The sequence below is a fragment of the Aspergillus bombycis genome (genome assembly GCF_001792695.1).
Source record: "Aspergillus bombycis strain NRRL26010 chromosome Unknown contig00179, whole genome shotgun sequence".
Classification (NCBI taxonomy): domain Eukaryota; kingdom Fungi; phylum Ascomycota; class Eurotiomycetes; order Eurotiales; family Aspergillaceae; genus Aspergillus; species Aspergillus bombycis.
In genome coordinates, this window is record NW_019170181.1 from 1 (window position 1) to 27,549 (window position 27,549).

Genomic DNA, 27,549 nt, shown 5'->3' on the forward strand with positions numbered 1-27,549 from the left:
GATGGTGGTTAGGCGTATCGAACAGCAAGTTCGATATTTTGGTCTTTTTAGCTTAGTGGTACTGAGCCTAACCGCCACTATTCTAACATCGGGATCGTTGATCCCGAATTATATGACCTTTTGGCCTTGTGGAATAGGGTGCCCTGGCTCTATCTCTTACATATATATTAAATATAGTCTATTTAAATTATTTTAATATAAATTTAAATAGATAGAATATAAATTATTATTTTTAATATAATATTAAAAAATCTTTATCTATATAAATTATAGTAATTTTTATAATTACATTTTTTTAAATTGAATAGAAGTATAACTAGGCCCTAAGCTTGATATCTCTTATACGGAGTATGTAGCTATCTCAAGCCATATTTGTCAAATTGTAGTACTCAGGCGGTGAGCTTCTCTCCACTTTAAATTTCCAATACTATGGAGTAGTATCTCGGAGACTCAGAGATATACTACCAAAGTACCAAAGATCAACCGACCAGTTTTCTTGCGGATGGGTAAAATATTATTATTGGTCAGCTTCTTTAGACATCGCCGAAGTCGCTCATGGGTAGTACTAGTACTACTAGTAGTACCCACCCTACCTAGTTGATTCATACCTTTGGCAGAAGTGCTTTCGCGACCATGAAACATTCTTAAACGTCTGTTTCTTGTATCGTCCCGTTGTTCCCTTCTCTTCGCAGTGGCCTTGATTGTCTGAAAAAGTCTATTTTATCCCTTAAATATTCGATCAACCTCCACTCTCATCATGCTCCAGGACATCGGGGGCCCTGTACCTCCTAATACTGACCATGTATGTTGCAGCCTTTTCCCTACCCCGCCTGGCCTTTGCCGTTCTTAAAAACAAACACTCCATCATGAGTATTCTTTTAATCTACTACCACTGCCGCAATGCCTAGCCCTGCACACAAAATACCTCATATCACTAATGGAAACAAAGGCAGTCAGTGTATCGCTTCCAACATGGAAAGCCAATGTCGGTTACGAAGAAGGAGAGCCGTGGGTTATGAGTAAGATGCAATGCGGTTATCCTCGATTCTTCGTACACCCGACTATTAAAGAACTTGCGAAAGAGGTCGTGCAATGCTACGGAAATCCGAACACGGAGTCCGCCATGTTGTTTCCTTCCTCCAAGGCTGCGCATATTTGTCGTTCATTTATCCTGTCGAATTTATCTACAGACGACTCGCATAGCGTGCGTATTATAGAATTTGTCCCTTCTCCACGTCCAAAATCTGAGTCAGCAAACGTCACTTCGCTCTTGTCATGTGTGATATATCCAAATGAACTTGGACCGGTTGCGAAGCAAGTATGGCAGCATACGGGCAATGGTGTGTCAAGCCGTCGAGGTGAATTCTGTCTCAGTGCATTGAGAGACGGTTTTCTTGTGGAAAAGAAATCCACTGCGACAGAAACTGTAGCCCAGCGGATATGTAAAGGTCCGCGAAGATACCAGGGAAAGAGCACGGTGAATGGTGCTTTTCGGGTAGGTGGGACGCATCCCTCACCAACGGATTCGTCGATGGCCACGGATGGTGTACGGGATGGGCGAGAACATATCCAGTTCATCGAAGAGCGTTTTGGCCGGAATTTGAATACTTCCCTAGCGGACCAAGCAAAAAGAGCTGTGCGCAAACGTATCGCAGGTGTCCTAAAAGCGGATGTGGAACTGAGTGAAGCTCTCAACGCAACGTCTGAGGAGGGAAGAGTAGCAGGGTTAACAGAGTCTGATGTGTTCCTTTTCCCCACTGGTATGAGCTCAATCTTCAACTCCCATCAGATGCTGTTAGCTGCCAGAGGTGCCATGAAAAGCATATGTTTTGGTTTTCCTTACATTGACACGCTGAAAACTCTTGAAAAATGGGGGCCTGGTTGTTTATTCTATGGAAATGGCTCGTCAGAGGACATAGACGACTTAGAGGCGCGATTAGACTCTGGGGAAAAGTTCCTCGCAGTCTTCACTGAGTTCCCTGGCAATCCTTTGCTTAAGTCCCCGGATCTCAAACGTATCCGTTCTCTCGCAGACAAATACGACTTCGCAGTGGTTGTGGACGAGACAGTGGGGAGTTTCCTCAACATCAATGTGCTGCCATATGCCGATATTGTGGTCAGCAGTCTAACAAAAATCTTCAGCGGAGACAGTAATGTCATGGGGGGTAGTGCTGTGCTCAATCCACATGGGCAATACTATTCATCTCTCAAAGACACGTTTGCCCGTGACTATGAGGATAATCTCTGGGCTGAAGACGCAATTTTCTTGGAAAGGAATAGCCGCGATTTTGTATCAAGAATCGAGAAGATCAATAGCACCACCGAAGAGATCACAGAAATGTTACAAAGCTCATCACTTGGTAAGTGCTCTTCCACCTTTTCAGTTCAAACAGCATGCGTCTGACTTGAGACACAGTGAAAAACGTCTTCTACCCCAAATGTAACCCTTCAAGGCCCTTATACGAAGCCTTTCGCCACCCCAGTGGTGGCTATGGTGGTCTGTTCTCTGTTACTTTCTACTCAACGGCCCAAGCTATTGCTTTCTTTGATCACCTAGAAGTCCTCAAAGGCCCCAGTCTCGGTACCAATTTTACTTTGAGGTTAGTATTACCGCACGAATTCTTAATCCTGAAGAAGATTGTATTAACTAAAAAATTCAGTTCGCCATACACTTTATTAGCCCACTACGGTGAGCTTGGATGGGTATGTCGATTTTCTTCTCAGTTCTCTCTATTACTGTCTCCCCGTCCATCTCTAATGCTCCTACCTAGGCAAGCTCTTTTGGTGTAGAATTTGACCTGGTGAGGATAAGTGTTGGCTTAGAGGATATTTCTGATCTTCGCTGTCGGTTTCAACGGGCATTGGAGGCCGTAGCAAAGGTCAAGACGTAGAGAGAAGGAGACAATATCTCACTACCAGTATCCTTCCAGACTGTATCTGCTACACTTTCGATAATGCATGAATAATGATTCAGATGAATCTAACGAGAGAAGGGGAGCCAATGGTCACGTCCTGTCACTTTTAACTGAATTGGAAGCATACTATGCCTAAAGCACTGACTTCAATGCCAGGACAAGCTAAGTCTGAAAGACATCTTCTAGTATCATTCCTAGTATGCTGGTAAATAATTGTCAAACTATTGAGATTCCATCTTAAGCCCCCTTGGCGGACGTTTACCCATGTTTCATTTTGCCGGTATACATGACATACTCCCTATAAAGTCACTGTACATACTACAAAGTATGAGATAGGGATATCTTGGGTTGGTTGGGCAACTAGTGTGGAAAAGAAGAATGGACTTGATCTGGTAGCGATGATGAAGTTACTAATATTTGCGAGGAATCGAGATATTGAGGAGATTGACGTTGTAAGTCCATTGGCTCTAGCAGTGGTACAGTACTTTTATTGAAACGTCTCGTAATTACGCTATATAGCCTCTCGTAAGTTACTACTCAATCAGGCTAGGCTGTGTCTAATGATCAGACCCTGTCACGGGACTCGCTGCTTGGAGGAAAAAGCTAATGTTCGAATCTCCAAGAGCGTTTGTACCTTTGGAACCTGGCTTCAACGCGGTTAGAAAATAATGCTATAGATCTGACTTGCGAAAGTATGTTCTCAGGCATTTCCACATATTATGCACCCCCCATAATGCTCTTAATTTTAGATCTAGTTGCTAACACTCTCCGTCGTTCTAGTTTACCCTGGATTGAAATCAGCCTACACCGGTGATCTAGGGTTCTTTCAGCATAACTTCAATCCGAGGACCTAGATAGGAAGTGAAAAGAAAATGGCAACTTGTCTTACTGCTCCCAAACGGTCGTTTCTAGCCCTGCCGTTTCTTTTTCCGTCTTCGTGCGAGTCGATCACTTTGCAAACACGCCGGCATCAATCCTCGTATAGACGGACGAAACAGCGCCTACGTGTCAAGCCAGATGCATCATTTGGTGTTTCGTCCACCCAATTTCATGATCAAATCATTTATAATCCGCCTTCAAGCGCTCCCTCGGTATACCATACACCGACGAAATTTCTCCCTCTCGATGATGTTCGGAGAACCTTCCGTGGCGCTTCCATGAACAGTGGGAATTCCGCTCAACTACCCTCTGTATTCAAAACATCTGTGGAGAAGAAATATCATTTGAAGCCTTCGGACATAGAGGAGATCCGCAGACTGCGACTAAGCGACCCGATGACTTGGAGCCGTTGGAAACTGGCTAAGCGCTTCGACTGCTCTCCAATGTTCATTGCTATGGTATGTGAAGCTGGCCCACAGAAGAAGGAAATTCAGAAACAAGTCTTAGAAGCGGTACAATCAAGATGGGGTACAAAGCGTCGGATGGCTAGAGAAGACCGACAATTGCGAAAAGAATCCTGGGGAAGAGATGAATGAAGGAGGGCCCCCTCTTGACTTAACTCTAGCCCATCGATCTTCCTTGCTTTGGTTTTTTTGGGGGGTCCAATTGATTCGACACTTGCGGAATCTCTTGTCCATGGCCTATGGGAAGATCACAGATGTTATATCAAAACTTGTATTCTAGCTCTAGCGTTACTGTATTAGATTCCATATTGTATCTACTATGCTAGAACCTCACTGGGTTCCAGTAAGTCTTCCTTATGTACTTACTACTAGTGGTATCACAAGAGTACATTGTCGCTTAGTTGCGGCATAGAGGTCGCGTGTTATTATCTTTTAGCGCTTCAATTATTAAATTGTTAGGTAAACTTCCCCTCCCAACCAGCAAATCGTGTCACTTCGATTTTCTTCCACACGCACCCAAATGCCCCTCCTCCCCCGTCGCGTCGCAACGTCACTGAGGGGATATAAGCCTTTTCCACCTTTCTCAATTTCCACTAAAGAATATTGGACACCATATTTTCCATTCTTAGGGACACCTTACTTCTCCTGTCGCCGCTCTTTTTACGGACATATCAGTGATCGAAAAATGGCACCACAGCTTGATCCATTTTTTAAGCAGTAAGTTTACTTCTCTGATCCTCTATTGTTTTATTGTCTCTCTCTTTCTCCACCGTTATCCTCCAGTACCCAAAAAGTGGACATATGTTAAAGGCCTGGTGCCCCATCTGCATAGGGTTGACGGCCTTGCTGAATCTTTCATCGAGCGTAAGTTGAGTGTTGCCTACTCTATCTACCCATGAAGCATGCTGACAGAACTCAAGGTCTGCGAAAGGCTGTGGCGATCCCTTCTGTTTCTGCACAAGATGAGAACAGGAAGGACGTTTTCAGAGTACGTGATACTCTATTACTTCTTACAAATAGAATTAACACATGACCTTTCCCTATAAAGATGGCTCAGTTTCTTGCCTCCGAGTTGGAGGCACTTGGCGCTGAGGTGCATCAAAGGCCGCTGGGAAAACAGCCTGGGAAGGAACACCTTGACCTACCCCCAGTTGTCATCGCTCGGTATGGCAATGATAAAAACAAGCGAACCATCCTAGTTTACGGTCATTACGATGTCCAGCCAGCGTTAAAAGAAGACGGATGGGCCACTGAGCCTTTTCAATTAACGGTTGACAGCCAAGGAAGGATGTACGGCCGCGGAAGTACAGACGACAAAGGCCCCGTCTTGGGATGGTTGAATGTGATCGAGGCTCATAGAAAAGCTGGTGTTGAGCTGCCGGTCAACCTTCTTTGCTGCTTTGAGGGCATGGAGGAGTATGGCTCGGAAGGATTAGAGGAGTTTATTCAAGCTGAGAGCAAAAGCTTTTTCAAGGATGCGGATGCTGTCTGCATATCAGACAATTATTGGCTTGGAACAGAGAAACCCTGTCTAACCTATGGCTTGCGAGGCTGCAACTATTACTCTGTCAGTGTCACAGGGCCCGCTCAGGATCTTCATAGCGGAGTTTTCGGTGGATCTTCCCATGAGCCTATGACAGATTTGGTCCATGTGATGTCTAAACTTGTTGATACTCATGGCAACATCTTAGTACCCGGCATCATGGACCTTGTTGAGCCATTGACAGAGGAAGAAAAGGCCCTCTATCCCAATATCAGCTACACAATGGATGACCTTCATCAGTCCCTGGGGAGCAAAACTAGCATTCACCCAACGAAAGAAAGAACGCTCATGGCTAGATGGAGGTATCCATCTTTGTCGCTTCATGGCATCGAAGGCGCATATTCGGCCCCGGGCGCTAAAACAGTTATACCAGCGAAGGTCATTGGTAAATTCTCGATTCGGACTGTCCCCAATATGGAAAGCAAAGATGTGAATAAACTCGTCTTCGATTACATCAAGGCGGAATTTGCAAAGCTGAATAGCAAGAATACTTTGGACGTGTGGCTGCAGCATGATGGAAAATGGTGGGTTGCCAGTCCCAAACACTGGAACTTCAGTGCTGCAAGCAAGGCAGTGAAGCAGGTATTTGGTGTTGAGCCAGATATGACACGTGAAGGTGGCAGGTATGTTTTCTCGCAAGTTCTCGATGCCATGACTAAAGCTAACGCAAACAGCATTCCTGTCACCTTGAGCTTTGAACAGGCGACTGGCAAGAATGTTTTGCTTTTGCCGATGGGCAGCTCAACTGATGCTGCTCATTCCATCAACGAGAAGCTTGATAAGAGGAATTACATTGAAGGGGTAAAATTGCTTGGTGCCTACCTCCACTATGTTGCAGAAGAGCCTATGGTGGCGGCATAGTTGTAAATCAGCAGCTCTTTCTTATAAGACTCAGTCAGCTATTATTGATCACCGCGTCCATACATTATGTGATTTTGTTTCACTGCTCATTATGTAAAAAAGCCCGTGACGAGAAAAGTAAGAAAGCAAATTTCAAAGTGAAATGAATATTTCGACGTACGGTGAGTGACATAGTGGGGTACCAGCCATTGTGAGCAGAGATTCTGCCGCTTTCTTCATCGCTCTCTCCCCCTGGTGGGCTATAGATACTTTACCTTCGTTCAGCATCTTCTCTAAACTATCCCCTAAACAATCTGAGACGCCACCGAAGCATCCTCATAAATACCTAGATATATATGGAAGATGATCGTTCGCTTACTAGTTCCTAGCAGGGTGTTCTAGGGATTGTTTTAAAGATACCTGACAAAAGTAGAACATCGTGTATTGATTGATGTACCTCATAAGTTGCCCCGGCCATGTATATCTCCTTCTATGTCTAGCTAGTAAAAATCTAATTACTATCCATAAAAGCAGCCTGATTCTATTAACAATTTAAATAATAGATATTATATGAAAACCATTAGATTTAATTAATTTTTTCTCTTAAAAAATTAAAAATAAAAAAAAAAAATGTAGAAAGTGCTACCTAAATTTCATCTAGGCCTTTACGAGGAAAAGTTCAGTCATTCTAAGCTATTCCTAATTTGTAGAGGACCTGCACTGCTGAGATAACGGAAAACCAATTCGGGCCATTTACGCGACTCAATACGGAGTACGCGTTTCAAGCTTATCGGGTACATATGACCTTCTTTCGCATCGGATGAGTTTTATTCGACTTGATCAGAAGGTCACTAGATCCTGTGCAGTGGCTTCTAATACCATCTTTTTATCTTTGTAACTGCTTCTGGTATAAATGAATACTGATTATCTGTATGAGCCGGCCGCGTTTTACCGATGTCATCGTTAAAGCGCCCACAGGGACCCTCGGAGCCGGGGGAATGGGATGAAGGAGAGGATAACATGCCAAGGTCATCGTCCAGCGCGCATCATTTGGTGTGTATTCTTCGTGTCTCGTCTTATACACCAACTAACGCTCATGGGAAGCGCAAACGTATTCGCACGTCCGAGTCTCTAGCCTCATACGAAGGCACCGAAGTGAGTGACAGTGAAAATGAAGAAAGAATTCAGCGGTCTATCACCCAGGCTTTAGAATATGACGAGGACGAGCTTGAGTTACGTGCAACGCAACTCATCCAGGAGAAGTACTCTTTCGCTAGTGACGAACCCAATGTTCCTGCTGAACATGGCATTCTTGAACGTGTCGAATGCTACAACTTTATGTGTCATGACCACTTCTATATCGAACTGGGGCCATTGATTAATTTTATAGTTGGGAAGAATGGCAGCGGCAAGAGCGCAGTACTAACAGCTATAACTCTTTGCCTGGGTGGCAAAGCATCTGCTACAAATCGCGGTCAGAGTCTTAGGAGTTTCATCAAAGAAGGCAAAGAGTACGTGCGTTTATCACTATACAGGTCACATGCTTACTAGGCGATGTTCTGTAGGAGTGCAACTATCGTTGTGCGCATTAAAAATCAAGGAGACGGTGCCTATATGCCGGATGATTATGGAAAATTCATTGTCATTGAACGTCATTTCACGAAAACTGGAACAAGTGGCTTCAAAATCAAGGCAGAGAATGGGCGTATAGTTTCTACCAAAAAAGCCGAACTGGACGCTATCATTGACTTTTTCACATTACAATTTGACAACCCGATGAATGTTCTCTCACAAGACATGGCCCGCCAATTTTTGAGCAGCTCAAGTCCTGCTGAGAAATACAAATTCTTTGTGAAAGGTGTTCAGTTGGAGCAGCTTGATCAGGACTACCGACTGATCGAAGAATCTGCTGATCAGATTGAGGAGAAGCTTAGGGGGCGAGAGCAAGATATCATGATCCTAAAAAACCGCAAAGTTGCAGCAAACCAGAAATTGGACATATCTGATCAACACGAATCCCTAAGGAACAGAGTCAGAATTGTCCGGAGCCAAATGGCTTGGGCTCAAGTCGAGGAACAGGAAAGAGTAAGAGGCCCAGGCATTATGGTTTAGTAATCTGGTGTTGCTGATGGACCGTAGATGAGGAGCTCCTTAGAGATTGAACTAGCTAAAGCCGATGAGCGGATTGCAACCGCTGAAGCTGAGCTAGGCAGCTTTGACGCTGCTATACGAGAAGCTGAGGAGGAAACTGAAGCCGCTGCTGAATACGTTAGACAGAGTACTGCTAAACTCGACCACGCACAAAGTGAGAAGGTGGAGATTAAAGCTAGGTGGGACGAACAAATGACTGAACGTCATGATTTGCAGGTAATGTTCCATTATAAATCTTCCGGGCTTTTACTAATAGTCATTACAGGCACAGCAACGTCAGATACGAGATTATTTAAAAGCAGCAGAAGCTAGGATAAACGAAACGCAACAAAAGATTGAAGAAGAAATCCAACGTCTGGCTGACCTCAGCGGAGGCAGTTATACTAGAAAGCAGGAACAACTCGAGCGAGCAAAAGCAGAAGCTGCACATGCCAGCACACAGTATGAGGAATATCAACGCAATACAGATCGCCTATACAGAGAGTTGGAAGTGGCTAGGAAAGAAGCGGATTCATTGGCGGCGCCACTTGGCAGAACGAAGGCCGACGTTGAGCAAGCTGAGAAACTTTTACGAAGTCTAAGCAAAGAAGGAGGACCCAAAACCTCGGGTTTCAACGACAAAATGCCGTCTCTCCTGAGGGCTGTTCAACAAGAACAGGGCTTCACCGAAAGGCCTGTCGGTCCCATCGGTCGCCATGTGACCTTACTGAAGCCAGAATGGTCATCTATTTTAGAGAACTCTTTCGGCACGACATTGAACAGCTTCATTGTAACATCTAAAAGAGACATGGATATCCTTTCTCGTATTATGCACAATGTCAACTGGTACGTCCCCACTCTCCGTGGTTTTACAGACCATAAATTTTTAACAGTGCTGGAAGCATATGCCCAATCTTTATAGGAAATGGTGGGTACATTGATACATCAAAACACGAGCCTGATCTTAAGTTTGATACAGCTTTACGGGTACTTCAGGTAGGTGTCTTTAAATCGCAGAGCCAGCTACATTAGGTTAATATACTCGAATATGCAGATTGATAACGAACTCGTTCGTCGACAGCTGATCATTAACCATGGTATTGAGCAAATGCTTCTAATCGAAAAGCTAGAAGAAGCCTCTTCAGTTCTCTTTGATGGACAGAAACCTAGGAATGCGAAGCGGTGTTACTGTATTGACCAAATGGACAGACGCCGGGGCATCCATCTATCTTACAACCGTGTGGGAGAACCAAGCCAGGCGCCGGTTCCTGTATATAGTGGCAACCCACGAATGAAATCGGATCTAGCTTCACAAATCAGGTGATCCTTAAATATGTCCATTACCTCACTTATCCACTGACATTTACTCCCGCAGTTCAACATGGTGTAGTAACGGACCTCAGACGGAAACTCAGCGATCAGGAAGAGCAATTCCGATCTGCTCGGTCTCGCTTGGAGGGCTGCAAGCAGGCTCGTATGAGGCATGAAAAGAGTATAAATGAGCTACGAATCACATTACAAAGGAAGGAAGACCATGTGGAAGAGCTCACAGATGCACTCGACAAAGAATCTGTGGAGGCTGACCATCTTGATGTGCTGCGAGCTACGCTCCAGGGGGCCAAGGAAGAGAAACGCATCAACGAAGGGTCATTGAAAGACAGTGTGGAGGCCATGGAAACCATGATGAAAGGGCTTAAAGCCATTAAACAACAAATCACTTCTAAGGATGCCGATATAGCTGTGTCGACGGAAGAGCTCCGTGTAACTCAGAGTGAAGTATGCACCGGGCAAGACAAACGCCGAAAGATCATTAACGATAAAAACATTGCGGTTGAACGAATCAATGATAGCAGAGAAGAAAAAGAGAGGATAAGTAAGAAAAGAGAAGAAATTTCTGCACGCGTTATCGACTTCATTGAGAAAGCCAGTCTAGTCTCACCGCGGGTTGCAATTCCTGAAGGTGAGACTGCTGCTAGTTTGGACAGAAAGCTGGACAGGCTTAATAGGGATATACAACGTTATAATCAACAGTCAGATACTTCGAACACACGGTTCCAAGATTCTTGAACTAACTAACTACTAGATTGGGCGCATCTCGCGATGAGATCGCCGCTGAAGCCGCCAAAGCATCCACTGCCTATGACCGGGCCCTTAAGCAAGTGGAGGAATTCAGGTTACTTGCGGATGTATAATTCACCCTCCCCCCCTTCTCTTTTATATTTTTTGCCCTTGTACAGGGGACTCAAGTCTGTTGACTGTATCTGCAGATTCTCATTGAAACACTCAAACATCGCAAGAAACGTTGGGTAATTTTCAGATCTCACATTTCATCTCGGGCCAAGGCGCAATTCACGTACTTACTAAGCGAGAGAAGTTTTCGTGGTCGACTTCTAACTGACCATGAGAGCAAGCTGCTGGATTTACAGGTATATTATATAATGCTGTTCTTGTCTTCTGACACAATTTAACAAAGCTTTCTAGGTCGAACCTGATATAACAAAGGATAGCACTGGGCGGGGTGCAAAGACGCTTTCCGGCGGTGAAAAGTCTTTCTCTCAGGTTTGTCTTTTATTAGCACTTTGGGAGGCTATGGGCTCTCCTGTCCGCTGCTTGGATGAATTGTAAGTTAGTGATAATCAGGCGCATTGACTGTCACTAACTTTGACCTAATAGCGACGTGTATATGGACCACATTAATAGGAAGATGGCAATTGATATGCTTGTACGTCTCTTTCTTTACACATCATTTCCAATTCCTGTTACACTGTGCTTGCTAACAAAACAATCAATAGATGCTAGCCGCTAGGCGGTCAGTAGGTGTGCAATTTATACTAATCACACCTGGCTCAAGGGCAGAGATTAGTTTAGCTCCTGATGTCCGTGTAAAGGAGTGAGTATAAGTATCAAGACCAGACATAGCTATCAGTACTGCAACTAACAAGTGCCTTTCTTTTAGATTGGCAGAGCCTGAACGAGGCCAGACCACATTAACATTTCGCCGGTGATCGGAATAGGTACACTCTGTTTTGTACAGAACATTTTACAAATTAAAACAATCTACGTGGGCTGATGTCTACGAAGACTGTGTCATTATGTGGACAAGAATATATGCCTCAAGGTGGCCCTAATTCCCCATAAAGCACGATAATTTCCGCCATATACTACCCCACCCTCTCAAACCTGCACACCCTCCGCCATCGGCGGGCAAAGAAGGGGGGGGGGGGGGGGATCCGTATGAAAGGTAATAAGCATGGAACTAGATTATCGAGAAAGATAGATTTGCCAAACATAGACTACATGTCTGAATGTCTGAGCGTCCGGGTTATTGGTTTAATTGATCCAATTGGTGCAGATCAACTGGAAGGCCACTACTAAAACAAGCACCTTGCTCTGGGGATATCTTGAATGACCCTTGATCTCAAAAGCGGGACTCTTGCGTCCGGCAAGCTGCCAGGACCTGGGCAAGGAACTGAAAGAGAGCGTGGTGGGCGGCTATAGCTCTCCCGATAGCCTAGCATCACGAAATAACAAAGTCAATCAGTAATTGGGAAAACCACATAAATCCATACGTCTCCCTGCTTATTCATGGATTAACCTACCCAGAAGCTGGTTCGGGATATTTTTATGGCATCTCGATGGTTGGATGCTGGGGGCATTTTATTACAGATAGGGCTGAAAACACTTGCGTCATGGTGGGGAAATGCAGCAGCTGTCGAGAGGTCCTGTCAGGCAAGGCATTTTATCATCTAACACGATTGATAGTGTATTAGACTGCGATTTAATAGGTCTGCATAGACTGGCAGGAGCACATTGCCGGGATACAAGAGTTAATATAATTGATAACTACTGTATATAACTACTTTCACATGTCAAAACAGGCATGGCCCTTGTGGTATAAGCCACACACTTATTTCTTCAGCTTCGGCCATATTGCTGTCCTCATATTAACTATCAAAATAGGATATAGTGCGGTGGCTCTACCTACTAGTAGGGCTGCCAGTTCACTGGACCTTATAGTATACAGGTACCGGTTAACATTGTCACGTGGGGTGTAATGTACCTAAAAGCGGCATCGTTCCGAGTTGTAAATCGATGTTACTGGTAATAGTGGAGAAAGACTGAGCTCATTGGAGTTGATCTTCTTGCGGTTAGCCGTACTACTCCAGGGCTAGAGGTCAGTAAAGGCGGCGAGGCTACTGCCCACTCACCACAGAAGTTTTCATTCATAATCTTTCACCTTCATTGTACTTCGCACTACAGGGTAGCTCATCCTTCTCATCCGTGAAATACCAGACACGACTCTCACAACATTCAATATATTGTTTGAGATCTTGGGGAGCTTGGTGCTATCTCACCTATCTTCATTGGTGCCTCTAATTTACACTAGCCAGTGTCTCTCCTTTACAGCTCAAACTAGGTCACTCACAGCCAACCTTGCCTTGGCACCCACAAGCAATCTCACTCAACCCAGACGCAAACACGCTCGATATTGTCTGTTCACTGTGCTCTTTCCCGCATATTCTACCTGACTTCCCGAGAGAATCACGCATTTTCTGAGTCTGCAAAAGGCCAAGTTGCAACCAAGTCCACCTATAATACCTTCGGCCCCCTCTTACATTCATTGGAACCTCCCATAAGGTTTAGAACAGCAGAAACCATCATTCGTCTTAGCTTTGACCCTCTCGACTTCATTGTCTACGATATCGTGAGGCCTATTCTTACGAACACTTTCGACACCCGAGACTTCTTTCTCCATTATCCTTCATCTGGGCAAGCGATTATCACCATGGCCGAAGCTCTTGCCTCACAGCTTAACAACACAACATTAGGGTATGTGCTTATGCGTGTTCCGTTGGGCTTAGACAAAGTTACTTAGTAGTGTCATTATAGGGAAGCAAGCTCAGACATAAGGTGGAAGGACCAACTAAAAGCCCCTGCAAAAGATGCACGGCCACAGACCGAGGTTTGCTGCCTCTAACGTCTACGTTATATCTTCAAAGTCTAACCCCAATTTAGGACGTGACGGCCACTAAAGGCCTCGAGTTTGAAGATTTCTATATTAAACGCGAACTTATGATGGGCATATTCGAAGCTGGTTTCGAAAAGCCCTCTCCTATCCAAGAAGAAACAATACCAGTTGCTCTTACTGGTAGGGATATTTTGGCCCGAGCAAAGAATGGCACCGGAAAGACAGCGGCCTTCGTCATCCCCACATTAGAACGCATAAATCCTAAAAGCACCAAAACGCAAGCACTCATCCTTGTTCCAACCAGAGAGCTTGCGCTCCAAACGTCTCATGTTTGTAAAACTCTCGGAAAACATCTGGGGATCAACGTAATGGTCACCACTGGAGGAACTGGTTTGATGGATGACATCATCAGGTTGAACGACGCTGTCCACATCCTTGTGGGAACTCCAGGCCGTGTTCTAGATCTGGCTAGCAAGGGCGTTGCTGACCTTTCTGAATGTCCTACATTCGTCATGGATGAAGCCGACAAATTACTGTCTCCTGAATTCACTCCTGTAATTGAACAGCTATTGTCATTTCACCCTAAAGACCGCCAGGTCATGCTCTTCAGTGCGACTTTTCCATTGATTGTGAAATCGTTCAAGGTACGTTTCATCTAATTCCTTTTCATTACTCCTGGACTAACGTCCTTGTTAGGACAAACACATGCGCAACCCTTACGAGATCAACCTTATGGATGAACTCACCCTCAGAGGAATCACTCAATACTATGCTTTTGTGGAAGAAAAGCAAAAGGTCCATTGCCTTAACACTCTTTTTTCCAAACTTCAAATCAATCAATCAATCATCTTCTGCAATTCAACAAATCGCGTTGAGCTTCTCGCAAAGAAGATCACAGAATTAGGATATTCCTGCTTTTACTCACATGCGAGAATGCTACAACAACATCGGAATCGAGTCTTCCATGATTTCCGGAACGGCGTATGCCGCAATCTTGTTTGCTCCGATTTGCTAACTCGAGGTATTGATATTCAAGCGGTAAACGTCGTGATCAACTTTGACTTTCCCAAGAACGCTGAAACCTACCTCCACCGAATAGGCCGATCTGGTCGTTTTGGTCATCTGGGTCTAGCAATCAATCTCATCAATTGGGATGATCGTTTCAATCTATATAAGATTGAGCAGGAGCTGGGAACCGAAATACAACCTATCCCTCAAAATATCGACAAGAAATTATACGTATATGAATCGCCGGAAACCATTCCACGCCCGATCGCGAATGCATCACAAGCACAGCTCGCAACGAGTGGGAATCAAAACCAGAACTTTGGAGAACGCCGCCACAACAATCACTCTAATGGAGGGCATTATCAATTCGGTCGGGGTCGAGGTTCATATCGTGGAGGACGAGGCCAAGGTCAGCGCCGCAACCTACAAAATGAGATGAACAAATTTGGTACCTCCCAAAATCAACAGCAGAGTAGCAAGAATCAGCCTGCGCAGGTGTCGCCAAATTAACATCGGTTTGGTAAGAACTTCATTTTTCATTTTTTCCCCTCTACTTTTTGTCTTGATTGTTACTATGAATGCTCTCAATATTGAACGACCTTGGCCATGTTACCTGACAAACCGCAATCAAAGTCTTTACTTTTTCTCCTCATTTTCAATGCAAACTTGACGTGGTGTGTTATGACTTCCCTTGTTTGTTTTCGACAATGGTGATATGATAACGGTGACCGCATCTGTATCATATTTTTCTGTTATCCTTCTGTTTCAGTCCCCTTAAGGTCTATTTTACCCTCTCCACCACCCTCAGCTCGTTCGTCGTCGACTTTCTCCCCCCCCCCCTTCAATAGTGAAAAAGGTGGTTGGGTTTATGTACATATTGATGTTGCATTCTATGGATTTTGAGCACAAACGGCGTTTACTGGTTGTCACCCAGCAATTTGTCATGTTTCGGCGTTGGTGGATGGCTTTCGGATAACTCATCGCGCCATACCTCAACTCATTGACTGGGCTATATTCCCTACTTTTCTGCTTCGCCTTTCCAGTTTTCTCTATCCTTTTGTCGGCACTTATCATGCAGCTTTGGATGATCTAAACTCTTGTCTGGTGTCATAGGCCGGCGCAGTGTATTGGGGCAGTCCACATCGGTGTTTGGGTTCTTTTTTCCGCTCTCTTTGTCTCTCGAGCTGCTACACGGCCATTGAGTGTTCTGAGTTTATTCGGCGTTGTGGATATGAAGCCTTTCTTTTTCTTGTTTGTCAACACATTGAGAGATTGGCTTTCCTTGCAGATGGTGTTCAAACCCGCTCCATGGTTCATACCCCTTTTCATCCTGACAAAGATAGTGCATTCTGCTATTCGTCAGATTTGGACAGTCTCAAGTTGGTGCAGTTCCATTCTATGACCATGTCCAAGAGACAATATCCGGATCAGTGTGACGGAGAATGAGATGATCACAATAACAGATTCCGAAAATGTTGGGAGAAGAGAAACCAGGAGACCCGGGAGGGGGGAATCTACGACAGCTTTCAATGAAATGAAGGACTAAAAGAAAGAAAGCAAAAAAGAAAACGAAAGAAAAAAAGAAAAAAACTTGAAAACCACTGAAGCCAACAAAGAGGAGGGTTACTGTCAAATGTTTGTTTTGCGCCTGTAGCCAACGGTCGAGCTCATTCAGGTAGCATCTACAAAATGACAATTTGCCCTCCGAGATGTAGAAGCTTCGAAATTCCACACATAATGTAGTAGTAATACTAGTACTTACAAGTAGACCCTTGATGCAAACCCAAGTTTGCTATGGTCTGATATTGCGTGGTCTGTCCTCCCCGGCGCCCGTACTATTGTGTTTGTTACATGGTCACAAACCACTTTGCCCAAGTTGATTTACATCCATTGTTCCAGTGGTGGTCAAGCTCTTTTCCCTAAAGAGAAGAGGGGGTAAAAAAGCGAAATGAGTACTACGGAAAAGGACCACAACCAAAAGGTGCATTGTCCTTCGCAGTCTATAGTCCCTAATACTAATGCGCCTACCCAGCCCAGCAGTTTGCGGTCTATCATTGCGGGCTCGACTGCAGGTGCCATTGAAATCGGTAATGCTCGCCCATATCAAGGCATATATACTCCTATATCCAGGACTTTTGCTAACTATACTAGCAATCACTTACCCAGCTGAATGTAAGGTTCATGCCCTTGGCTACTCCTAAGTCAGTTTACTCAACGTGTCCAGTTGCCAAAACCCGGTCGCAACTCAATCGCAAACTACCGGATGGGGAAAAGCTGCCATGGCCCCCGTTTGGAAAGCAGTGGTACGCCGGCTGCACGACTCTGATTATAGGAAATTCGCTCAAGGCAGGCATTCGTGAGTTCCACCCCGGGTGCCCGAGCGTTTGGTGTGCTTACATTAGGATTCGTTTCCAGGGTTCGTGGCTTTTGACAGATTCAAGTCACTTCTTCAGGATGAGAATGGCAAGATCTCGGGTCCAAGAACGGTAATTGCCGGCTTTGGAGCTGGCTTCACTGAATCTCTATTAGCAGTGACACCATTCGAGAGTATTAAAACGCAATTGTCCGTTGCCTTAAAGCCCTCCCTTGCTACGTGCCCTTGACTACTTCATGCAACGATGCATGGTGAAGCTGATGTTTAAAACACCCGTAGGATTGACGATCGCAAATCCGCAAACCCTCGTATGCGGGGATTCTTGCATGGCAGTAAACTGATATTCCAGGAGCGAGGTATTCGAGGTTTTTTCCAGGGTTTTGTTCCTACAACTGCAAGGCAAGCCGCCAACTCCGCGACCAGATTCTCGAGTTATACTATGTTAAAGCAACTAGCTGAAAGCTATGTCGCACCTGGAGAGAAGCTGGGAACTGCAAGCACCTTCGCCATCGGCGGTATGGCAGGCTTCATAACAGTGTGAGTTAATATACACTTGAACAGTTGCTACTTCTGCTCCACGGGTATGAGAAACAATGACAACTAATACACCATTCTGCACAGATATGTCACACAGCCTCTTGATACTGTGAAAACCAGGTTTGCTAATGGCCACATTGTATGTAATTTGCTTTTTTCGGGACTAATTCGACAGCAGAATGCAATCACTAGAAGCTTCTAAGCACTATAAGAATAGCTTTGTCTGTGCAGCAAGGATATTCAAAGATGAGGGGTTATTTACATTCTGGTCCGGCGCTGTTCCGCGACTTGCCAGATTGATCTTGAGTGGAGGCATAGTGTTCACAATGTTTGTTTACACTAAGTTCAACCATCGTATATAGGCTTGAGAACTAACTGCTTTCATAATAACAGGTACGAGAAGACGATGGACGCCCTCGATTCTCTAGACCCAAAGAGACAATATATCTGATGCTGAGGAAGCAATGAACGCATGGCACCAATTGGTCTCTTGAACGCTACATCGCAGCATCACAGTTACTATGCATTTATTGTATCTTAATACATAGCACTGACACAGAAGCACCGCATTTTCTATATCTACAGCACTCGATTAAAGAATAGTACTAGTATATAGAACAAAATCCAGCGCCTTGTTAACACCTTGACTCGTTTTTAGTGGCGTGAGGCTTCCTTGTCTTTTGCTAGCTCGTCAGCAACCAGGGCTGCGACTTCTTGGTCAACTAGCCAGGATCGTACACTCTCCATGACAGTTTCGAGGCCTTCACCACCATCCAAAACATTATTCAAATTATGTATGGTGATGCCACTCCGATGGTCTGTGCAACGACTCTGGCCATAATTGTACGTGCGAATTTTGTCCCCGCGGCCCATACGAGCAACACCGCCCAACACCCCTCTTCTGAGTTCAACGAGTTCCTGTTCACGAGCTTCTTGCCTCGCCTCAGCTAATCTAGCGCGTAAGATCTGCCAGGCTTTTTTGCGATTTGCGTGTTGAGATCGAGAATCCTGCATGGAGACAACGATACCTGTGGGCATGTGAGTTAGGCGAATAGCTGACTCTGTCTTGTTCACGTGCTGCCCCCCTGCACCACCAGCCCGCATCTTCTCGCTACGAACCTCCTGGGGATCAACGTAGTAGTCACTACTTGGGTCATCAAAGTTGAGCGCGTTATCCATGCCACCTCCTGTCTCTGGGAAGCTAGGAAGAACCATCACGCTCACAGCACTGGTGTGCGTACGTCCCTTAGTCTCTGTTGCTGGAACTCTCTGCACACGGTGTACCCCTGACTCGGTTCTGAGCATCTCATAAGCCCCATCCGCCCCAACTTCCATTACTGCTTCACTTAGCCGATCCTCCGCCGGGCCATCTCCCACTTCGAGCTTGATAACATTGGACTGAATACCACGACGAGAGCAAAATGCAGTGTACATCCTCAGGAGCTCAAAGGCGAACAGTCCCGCTTCATCTCCACCTGCGCCAGGCCGTATCTCAAGAAGGCAAGGAAGCGCTGCGAAAGGGTGACGGGGTACAAGGGTCTGTTTCAAGTTTTCCGATATAGTTGGCAAAGCAGCCTTGACGGTTTCCAAGTCTTCAATGGCCAGAGATTTGAGCTCAAGGTCAGTGTCCGGGTCATCAAGCAGGGCATTGAGTTCTGATATAGACTAGGAGAGGTATCAAATCCGCTCTATTAGCAAGTTATCCATTGAAAGTGAAAAAGTTAAGTGCGGACATACTTCATTGGTCCTGTCCCATTCTTCTAAGACATTTGCAATCGGTGCTAGCTCGCCGACCCGCTTTGCTATGTTTTTGTCAAAAGAATCCGCTAAATGAGCAGAGAGTTTAGAATGCTCTGCTGCCAAAGAGCGAGCGCGAGAGAGCAGCAACGAAGAAAGGTCAGGGCCTAACTCACTTGTCAGTCATGTAGTAACCCCACAGAATATTAAACATGCATTGAGAGATACTAAACACTGTCTCTCAACTACCCATACTTGTATTCAGTCCCCGCCATTGCAGAGTCGACCACGGCCTTTTTATAGCACCTCTAGTCCCAAACCGCGTCAGGCATCGAGAGCATATCCAAGAGACATTAAGCATGCTTTGTTCTCAAAATAGGAGAATACGTGAGTCTCACAAATAGTCCATGAGCTTCACATAAGCACAATTGTTCAATGGGCGTGCGCATGCAGTATCTACTAGTACTACTAGTTACGCTCCCTTTCAAACCAGACACCAAGTCACGTGATTTAAACACATACATACGTGAAAGCTGGGTAGATTATTAGTCATCAGAAGGGTAATAACGTAACCGGTAAACGAGCTCGTTTACCGGTTACGTTAAGCCAAATTGTCCTACATAGCCTAGTTAGTGAATACATACTGAGACCCACTGCAAAGTCTAGAATAGCCACCTTCAAGAACTTATTTCACCTTTGTTTCATTACAATACCCAGCATTTCACAATTGTAATTTACCATATGTAATTGAGTTGTAAAGGCCAGACTGGAGTCTTGGCATACATTTCTCCTTTAGTTGCTGTGATCAACCTCATCGCCAAAGACCTGATCATGGAAACACGCCTTCTGCCTTTTCAAAGGGCATTCATTTTGCTCTTGCAATCGCAGTAATTGGATTTCTTCTACCGTTGTGTTTCAATAACCGCACATCTTCAGATAACTGACCAGGCTCGTGAGATAAACCGACCCGTCCGAACCAGATTGCCTTTGCGTTGGTGTAAGTATGATCCTCTTTTCCTTGGAGACTCTTACGATCTTTCTGGCCATTTCATCAACCAGTTATGGTCTTCAACCTTCACACATTCCTTCAGACACCCCTCTGTCGTCGCTGATTGCATCAGCGAAAACACATCTCGCTGGTGGATCGCCCCGCGATGCATTACTTTATTTCGACGCGGCTGTGTCGAGGGATCCTACGAATTACATCACTATCTTCCAGCGGGGTGCGGCTTATTTGTCACTGGGTAAAGGTTCTCAGGCATTAGATGATTTCGACCGAGTTCTGCGGTTAAAACCAGATTTTGAGAGTGCTCTCCTTCAACGAGCTCGCCTTCGAGCTAACACTGCTGACTGGGAAGGCGCGTTGAAGGATCTGGAAACGGCCGGCAAGAAGTCATCCTTGGAATACAATGAGCTTCAAGAGGCACGTAATGCTGCAGCTCTTGCACAAAATTCCGAGCAACATGGCGCCTGGGAGGCCTGCGTAAATCAAGCGAATGTGGCTGTTCTTAAGGCGAGCGCCTCCCTAAGTCTACGACAAACTCGCGCGCACTGCCGCTTCGAGAAAGGTGATGTAGAAGAAGGAATAAGTGACCTTGCCCATGTCCTACACATCTCCCCAAGTCTGGTGGACCCACACTTACAAATGTCCTACATGCTGTTCTATTCTCTGGGAGATCAAGAACGTGGCATTTCACAAATTCGGAGGTGTCTCCATTTCGACCCCGATTCAAAACCGTGCAACGGCCTTTATCGGAAAGAGAAGAAACTCCTCAAACAGCTGCGCAAATTACAAGATTCAATGTCTTCTCGGAAATTTAGCAATGCCATCAACTTGCTTGTAGGTGCAGGCGATGAAAGCGGACTTCTTGACGATGTGAAAGGCGACGTGAGGGAGGCTAAGGAAGCAGGCCATATCCACCCCGCAGCCCCCAACAATCTCTATGGTTTGCTGGTGGAGCGCACCTGCGAAGCTTACCGCGAGGTTTGTGCCCTTAGGAAGGCGTCCAGTTGACTTGGTTCCAATGGGCTAACGCATTGGTTACTCAGGCGCATATGCCCAGGAGAGCTTCTCCGTACTGCTCTGAAACCCTTGACGTCAATCCTTATTCTCTGCCGGCACTGCTCTTTCAGAGTCAAGCGGCTCTTGATGAAGAGCGTTTTGATGACGCTATAAACACGCTGAATACAGCCAAAGAGCATCACCCCGGATCCAGAGACGTCCAATCACTTTTACAGAAGGCACATGTCTTATTGAAGCGCTCAAAGCAGAGGGATTATTACAAAGTTCTGGGTGTCAGCCGAGATGCTGATGACCGGACTATCAAAAGAGCCTACCGCCAACTGACTAAACAACATCACCCCGATAAAGCTAAGTCCCAGGGTGTGACGAAAGAGGAAGCTGAGAAGAAGATGGCTGCTATTAATGAAGCCTATGAAATCCTTTCTGACCCCGAACTCAAGGCGCGTTACGACAGTGGTGATGACCCTAATGACCCGGCATCTCATAGGGGCAACCCGTTTCAAGGAAGCCCATTCGGGCCAGGAGGCGGTCAACACTTTTTCTTCCAGCAAGGTGGACCACAGTTTAAGTTCTCGGGTCAAGGATTCAATTTTCCAGGAGGTTTCCCTTTTCGCTGATGTTGACAGCTAGTGTGTATATTCCAGATGAAGATTCTGCATACTTTTATCCCACTAAGCTCAAAACTTCAAAGCAATCAGATCATAACTATTGCTAGAATCTCAGCGAGAATGCCCTGGACTTTTGTGATACCATCCATGTAGACTCGAATGCCGGCAGTCTTCCACATATTTAACTCAAAGGTCACTTTCATTGCTTATGTAACATGTGAAAAGGGCATTATATTCAACCGTTTGTTTACTTCTTTGGCGGGTCGGTCAGCGGAACATAGCTAACCTGGAACACTTTTTCCTTGTGGACTGACCCGTCCACCCTCTTGTCCACTACCCAAATATATTGGCCGCCGCCAAATCCACGAGCACTCCCATCACACACTGTGTCAACGGGGATAAACATTCGGCCTGGGGCATGCAGTTGCGCGATTAGTGCCGGGTGGAGCTTTTCCGCCGCTGCACCAACGTGGATAGCATCATACGGTGCTCCCTCTTGCCATCCCAACCGGCCGTCAGCGGTAATAAACTTCACCTTTCCTGTATCTAGCAATTTGCGTCCTTGGTCCGACTTGTGCATATTCTTATCGGCCAAGTCAACAAGTTCTGGTATATGGTCAACTCCAATAACGTGGCCATTTAAGTCATCAGGTATGGAGGGATCTGTAACAAGGTTTGCGAGGACATGGGTCAGATATCCAGAACCCGAGCCAATATCGAGTACTCGCGAACCCGGCCTGAGGAAATCGATGAGGTACTCGCATGCATGACCGTGCATGTGTGGAGCGGAGATTGTCGCACCATGCCCAATAGGTTGCGGGGAGTCCGAGTAAGGCCTTGAAGGTGCATAATGGGCTCGATCAACCTTGCACCTTGATGTCAGAGACACGTCTTGGGTAGGGAAGTACACGTGCAGCCAATGCTCTCTCGCCCACATCTCTTTCTTTACCTTGCTGTTACATTCCCGATCCTACTGTAAGATCCATAGCCCCGCAATGTTGCGCGGGGTCAGAGTAAGGAGATGGCACGGCACATGAGAAGTTAAGAAACGGAAAGAACCACTCACCCCCAACATAGCCTTTTTTACTCTTTCGTTCTTCACCAATCCCGCCTTGAAGAGATTATCAACCAGTTCCGCATTGGTTGAGCCAGAGCAATACCACGCCATTGAGATACACTTTGTGGTGGCCTTCCGCAGCACTAGATTTGCATTTAGATAGCTTTGGATCATGTGAGGGAGCTATGCTCTACCTAGCGTAAGAGTAAGACGGTCCGGGGAAACTTGGTATTTAGAAAGCGACGCTGATTGCAAGAAGACCCTGGGGCTTGCAAGTAGGCTATACCATCGTCCTACCCTGCTTAGCACTTAGGATATTCTTCAATATTTGTACAGGGCTCGTCAGAATATCAAGAGGATGAGGTTTGGAATTATTCACTTCGCCCCTTAACGGAGTTGTAGCTACTCCGTCCTACCGTCGTGTATGACGCCACTCTAACATCGAAGGTCACGAGTACTTAACGTAGCCGGTAAGCAATCCGGTAATGTAGGCAACCCGGTAGACTGTATTCTATATAAAATGGCATATTTTTAAATATTAATATCTTAATCAATATATATTCTACGTATTTGAGTATCTATACTAATACTATATTAAGTTATTATATAAAAGATATATTTTAAGTCTTAGCTATTTTATGTATATTATTAATTTTATTATTTTTTATAGCTGATACAATGTTGTGTACATACATAGGTTGATGGTTGATGATTAGGCAGAGCGGAAGCTTATGTAATCAGGATGCTTATCAGCCAGAGAGTTCCCGTCAATGACACCACAACTACATACTGACTGCCCAACATATAATTAGTAGAATTCTATTTTTCTACTTGATATATAATTTTGATAATTTCATTATTTTTAATAGAATATTTGATATTTGAATTATCTAAGAAATTAAGATATATTAAAAATATATATAAGATACAGATTACTTACAGGTGCGGGTTGCTTACCGGTTATGTTACCAGTCAGACTTAATCAGTAAGATCTCACCGCCTTTAGTACCGCCTTTAGCTCTTGCATTCACAAAGTTGACGTAGATAGGAATGAGATATCTTCGCTATCTCATTAAAAATTAAGATACTGCATAACAATAATGCACAATGGAACCAGAATCCGATGCTAGGTCTGATGTAGACCTGTTAATATTGGACTACCTACTTTGCACCTCTATATACAGATTGGTATACACCAGCGGAGTGGGAGCTCGGGAGCAGGCAAACGAATGCGACCTTAATTGCCATATTGATATAGTACACGGTATGTGCTTAACATGTCATTTCAAAAGACACGCTGACTTGCTTTTCTTTTAATTTCTAGCCATTAAATCAGTTCTCCCAAACTCTGGATTACTTCCAGATGACATTCAAGTTAAGGTCCGACTATTTGAATTTGCCAATACCTTCAGGTGTTATCTAGATGGATGTATTACTTCTCAAGCTCTTGAATCCCGATTAAGTTTTTGTAGATATTGGTCAGAAGAAACCCCAAATTCACTTTCTGAGTTGGCGGGGACCTTCATAACTCTCTGCTACGCTGTTGGTGCCAAGTTATCAGAAGCGACGTGGGCTGATACTGCCGCACAATTCGTCATGCAGGCTGCAGTCGAAGGATACCGAAAGTCCCAGTCCTCAGATTCTCTCAGCAAGCATATCACCTGGGCCGAGAGTCAGATGGCAAACATGAAACAAGCGTTTACAGAATACATGAGCTATCTCCAGCCACCGGATGGAACCTCTCTCAATGTTCACATGCGTACGGTTTCCACGAAGTTCCCCATTGATAAGTTCAAATGTGCGGTTTTCGACACGTTGGTTAAGGTCATGAGGGTTCTTGAACCGCCTATATTGATCCAGCTCGAACGCGGACAGCTCTGGGGGCTGAGCCGCGCAGACACGAAACAATTGAAGGATAGGGTAGGGCTCAAATAACAACACGCCCCCACCAAGCTATGCACAGTAGTGAAAGTGGTTTCTTGGTTTGAAAAGGTACGGTGCAAACAGCGGGGCAAAAAGTTCCACGACCTAAGAGCTATGATGCTTAAAGTTACTTGATTAACATGCAATTGATAATATATATCTTGGACACAAAATGGTTAATCTACAAAATGAAACATCTAAGCCATGGGGCAGGTGCTGTGAGTAGAAAGAAGCACACTTAGCAAAGCTATTAGGCGAATGAGCAGAGCACAGACGCTTAGCCAAGAAGCATGCGGCGAGGATCCTCAATGTATTCCTTAACCTGCATTGAATTGCGCTTAGTGATAGATTCAAAAGGCTCAGTTTGAGGGGTGGGGAACAAACCTTGACAAGGAAAGTAACAGCCTCCCGGCCATCCAAAAGGCGATGATCATAGGTCAGAGCAAGATACATCATCTATTAGAGCATCAGCAACAAGTCTACCGGCAGAGGCAAAGGGGGTGGCAAAGGCGACATACAGGGCGAATCTCGATTTTGCCATTTACAGCAACTGGTTTTTCTTTGATGGCGTGGAGTCCAAGAACAGCTTTCGATGGTTAGATGAGTTCTTCAAACAAAGTGTGGTGTTAAACATACCTGTCTGTGGTAGGTTGATGATCGGCGTACCCATGAGGGATCCAAAGACGCCACCCTGTATCAATGTTAACACAGATACACAATGCCAGGCACGTACATGTATGTTTACTCACGTTACTGATGGTGAAAGAGCCACCCGCCATGTCCTCAATGGTCAGCTTATTGTCGCGAGCCTGACGAATTTTATGATCAGCAAGCCACACAACAAAATGAATGTCTACTGCAGCTTACCTTCTTTCCGAGATCCGCAATAGCCTTTTCAATTCCAACAAGATCCATGGTTTCAGCGTTGCGCACCACTGGTGTTACAAGGCCCTTCTCAGTGGCGACAGCGACACTTATATCGACATAATCACGGTAGACAATGGTATCGCCACCATTGGGCCCCTCGATCGATGCGTTAACAGCCGGGATGTCTTTCATAGCCAGTACACAAGCACGAGAAAACGCGCTCATGAAGCCGAGCTTAACACCGGTCTTTTTAAGCACATCGTCCTTGTATAACTTCCGAAAGTCCATGAGAGAAGACATATCTACCTCATTGAACGTAGTCAGGGAAGCGGCCGTGTTCTGAGATTGCTTCAAACGCTCAGCTATCCTCAGTCTCATTCTATTCATTTTCACCTAAGAGTTAATCAGCATAAGACCAGAAGAAAGACAAGACTAACAGTAGTAGGCATGGTAAGAAAAGAGAACATACCCTTCGCTCTTCGCGACTTCCGGGGCTGGGCTTAGCATCATCGCGAGCTTCTGGCTTAGAGACAGCGGGTTGTGGCTGCTTAGAGGGTCCAGACTCAGATACGGCAGGCTTCTCAGAGGCTGAAGAAGCCTTTGCGGTCTTGGGCTGGTCTGGCTCGGGGGCTTTGGGTTTTTCTGTAGGTGCGGGCTCCTTCGGCTTTTCGGTTGCCTCCTCCGTTTTGGTCTCAGGCGCACCTCCCAGCTCCAACTTCGCCAGTTCCTGTCCAACAGTAACGGTGTCTTCCTCGCTTACGAGAAGCTCTTTGATGGTTCCCGCTTCAGGAGCATTGACCGACACATCAATCTAGAACGGCCAGGTATCAGCAGAAAAATCTCTTTTGGCGCATGAAGATGTAAGTCTCGTTCACCTTATCGGTCTCGATTGTTGCTATTTCTTCGTCTCTCTCAACATAATCCCCGACCTCTTTTGCAGGAGTGAGCGCAAGCTAGTAAAGAAGTATTGGCGAACATACGTTTGGAGAACTGTTTCAAAGTACCCTCGGTGATAGATTCTGCCATCTGAGGAACTTTAACTATGGTGTCCGCTGAAAAAGGTTGTTAGTGCGATATTCCAAAAGAAAGAGAGGCTGCATTACCGTAGGTGCGAATCTGATAGCCCCCAAGGGGAGCGAAACTAGACCGAGAAACATTGGCCCTACAGTAGTGTAAGCTAGTTTGTAAAGAGGGCACTTCATAGCAATGAGTAGGCGGCTTTACCCCAGAACCCGCGGTACACCAGAAGCAGGCCTGTTAGTATTCCTGACACAGTTGCGGAGTGCAGCCGATGTAAGATTCCTGCGGGTGGCCAGGCTGATGTTACGAGAGCTTTGGGCAAATCTAGGCATGGCCCGCAGATTTTGTTCGGGGAGACGGTGAAGAGGTAAGCGAAAAGCCATGATGACCTAGGTTCGGAGGTTGGACAAAAAGAAAACAATATATTTCGCAGATTGTAGAGAATTAATGTAGTGAGTCAAATCGTGAATGTAAGTGATGTACAAGAGAAAATAGGAGGAGCACGGCCTTCTTTTCCCTTCCTTTTTCTCCCCCAGAACTGACTAGAGCTAAGGGTTCATCTACCTGTAAGTAGGGATAAAGTGAGTGACGAAACTTAAGCGGCCAAACGGTGCAAGGCCGGGCCGAGACAACCGGAATTTCCCTCAAAGCGGTC

At 45.4% G+C, this 27,549-nt stretch overlaps 10 protein-coding genes across 10 annotated transcripts; 7 read left to right on the forward strand and 3 right to left on the reverse strand.

Annotated features, from left to right (window-relative positions):
- Window positions 1-937: 937 nt before the first annotated feature.
- Window positions 938-2,891, forward strand: ABOM_011009 (cystathionine gamma-synthase; the record flags this gene model as incomplete). The annotated part of the gene is made up of 4 exons (XM_022538137.1): window positions 938-2,360; window positions 2,417-2,600; window positions 2,661-2,703; window positions 2,772-2,891. 4 exons carry the CDS (start codon window positions 938-940, stop codon window positions 2,889-2,891), a joined length of 1,770 nt encoding a protein of 589 aa, XP_022383486.1.
- Window positions 2,892-5,153: 2,262 nt separating this feature from the next.
- Window positions 5,154-6,662, forward strand: ABOM_011010 (M20 family dipeptidase; the record flags this gene model as incomplete). The annotated part of the gene is made up of 3 exons (XM_022538138.1): window positions 5,154-5,246; window positions 5,307-6,424; window positions 6,476-6,662. 3 exons carry the CDS (start codon window positions 5,154-5,156, stop codon window positions 6,660-6,662), a joined length of 1,398 nt encoding a protein of 465 aa, XP_022383475.1.
- A 933-nt stretch (window positions 6,663-7,595) lies between these two features.
- On the forward strand, window positions 7,596-11,776 carry ABOM_011011 (DNA repair protein SMC6; the record flags this gene model as incomplete). The annotated part of the gene is made up of 13 exons (XM_022538139.1): window positions 7,596-8,152; window positions 8,207-8,726; window positions 8,781-9,008; window positions 9,058-9,617; window positions 9,674-9,767; window positions 9,826-9,961; window positions 10,147-10,801; window positions 10,855-10,957; window positions 11,039-11,197; window positions 11,253-11,392; window positions 11,445-11,493; window positions 11,564-11,661; window positions 11,728-11,776. 13 exons carry the CDS (start codon window positions 7,596-7,598, stop codon window positions 11,774-11,776), a joined length of 3,348 nt encoding a protein of 1,115 aa, XP_022383476.1.
- Window positions 11,777-13,557: 1,781 nt separating this feature from the next.
- Window positions 13,558-15,258, forward strand: dhh1 (DExD/H-box ATP-dependent RNA helicase DHH1; the record flags this gene model as incomplete). Its single annotated transcript, XM_022538140.1, has 4 exons — window positions 13,558-13,601; window positions 13,662-13,734; window positions 13,788-14,384; window positions 14,437-15,258. The coding sequence occupies 4 exons, from the start codon at window positions 13,558-13,560 to the stop codon at window positions 15,256-15,258; spliced, it is 1,536 nt and encodes a 511-aa protein (XP_022383473.1).
- A 1,438-nt stretch (window positions 15,259-16,696) lies between these two features.
- ABOM_011013 (putative mitochondrial tricarboxylate transporter (Ctp)) lies at window positions 16,697-18,110 on the forward strand (the record flags this gene model as incomplete). Its single annotated transcript, XM_022538141.1, has 9 exons — window positions 16,697-16,729; window positions 16,781-16,835; window positions 16,900-16,920; window positions 16,973-17,104; window positions 17,164-17,311; window positions 17,402-17,659; window positions 17,744-17,779; window positions 17,838-17,987; window positions 18,053-18,110. The coding sequence occupies 9 exons, from the start codon at window positions 16,697-16,699 to the stop codon at window positions 18,108-18,110; spliced, it is 891 nt and encodes a 296-aa protein (XP_022383474.1).
- Window positions 18,111-18,313: 203 nt separating this feature from the next.
- Window positions 18,314-19,671, reverse strand: ABOM_011014 (putative mitochondrial translation release factor (RF-1); the record flags this gene model as incomplete). The annotated part of the gene is made up of 3 exons (XM_022538142.1): window positions 18,314-19,324; window positions 19,397-19,571; window positions 19,652-19,671. 3 exons carry the CDS (start codon window positions 19,669-19,671, stop codon window positions 18,314-18,316), a joined length of 1,206 nt encoding a protein of 401 aa, XP_022383471.1.
- Window positions 19,672-20,399: 728 nt separating this feature from the next.
- On the forward strand, window positions 20,400-22,036 carry ABOM_011015 (DnaJ and TPR domain protein; the record flags this gene model as incomplete). Its single annotated transcript, XM_022538143.1, has 2 exons — window positions 20,400-21,380; window positions 21,446-22,036. The coding sequence occupies 2 exons, from the start codon at window positions 20,400-20,402 to the stop codon at window positions 22,034-22,036; spliced, it is 1,572 nt and encodes a 523-aa protein (XP_022383472.1).
- A 238-nt stretch (window positions 22,037-22,274) lies between these two features.
- Window positions 22,275-22,964, reverse strand: ABOM_011016 (protein-L-isoaspartate O-methyltransferase; the record flags this gene model as incomplete). Its single annotated transcript, XM_022538144.1, has 1 exon — window positions 22,275-22,964. One exon carries the CDS (start codon window positions 22,962-22,964, stop codon window positions 22,275-22,277), a length of 690 nt encoding a protein of 229 aa, XP_022383469.1.
- A 1,716-nt stretch (window positions 22,965-24,680) lies between these two features.
- ABOM_011017 (uncharacterized protein) lies at window positions 24,681-25,019 on the forward strand (the record flags this gene model as incomplete). The annotated part of the gene is made up of 1 exon (XM_022538145.1): window positions 24,681-25,019. One exon carries the CDS (start codon window positions 24,681-24,683, stop codon window positions 25,017-25,019), a length of 339 nt encoding a protein of 112 aa, XP_022383470.1.
- Window positions 25,020-25,284: 265 nt separating this feature from the next.
- ABOM_011018 (putative dihydrolipoamide succinyltransferase) lies at window positions 25,285-27,277 on the reverse strand (the record flags this gene model as incomplete). The annotated part of the gene is made up of 11 exons (XM_022538146.1): window positions 25,285-25,329; window positions 25,392-25,463; window positions 25,526-25,593; window positions 25,644-25,698; window positions 25,757-25,816; window positions 25,875-26,267; window positions 26,344-26,685; window positions 26,750-26,805; window positions 26,855-26,926; window positions 26,978-27,036; window positions 27,099-27,277. 11 exons carry the CDS (start codon window positions 27,275-27,277, stop codon window positions 25,285-25,287), a joined length of 1,401 nt encoding a protein of 466 aa, XP_022383477.1.
- Window positions 27,278-27,549: the final 272 nt, after the last annotated feature.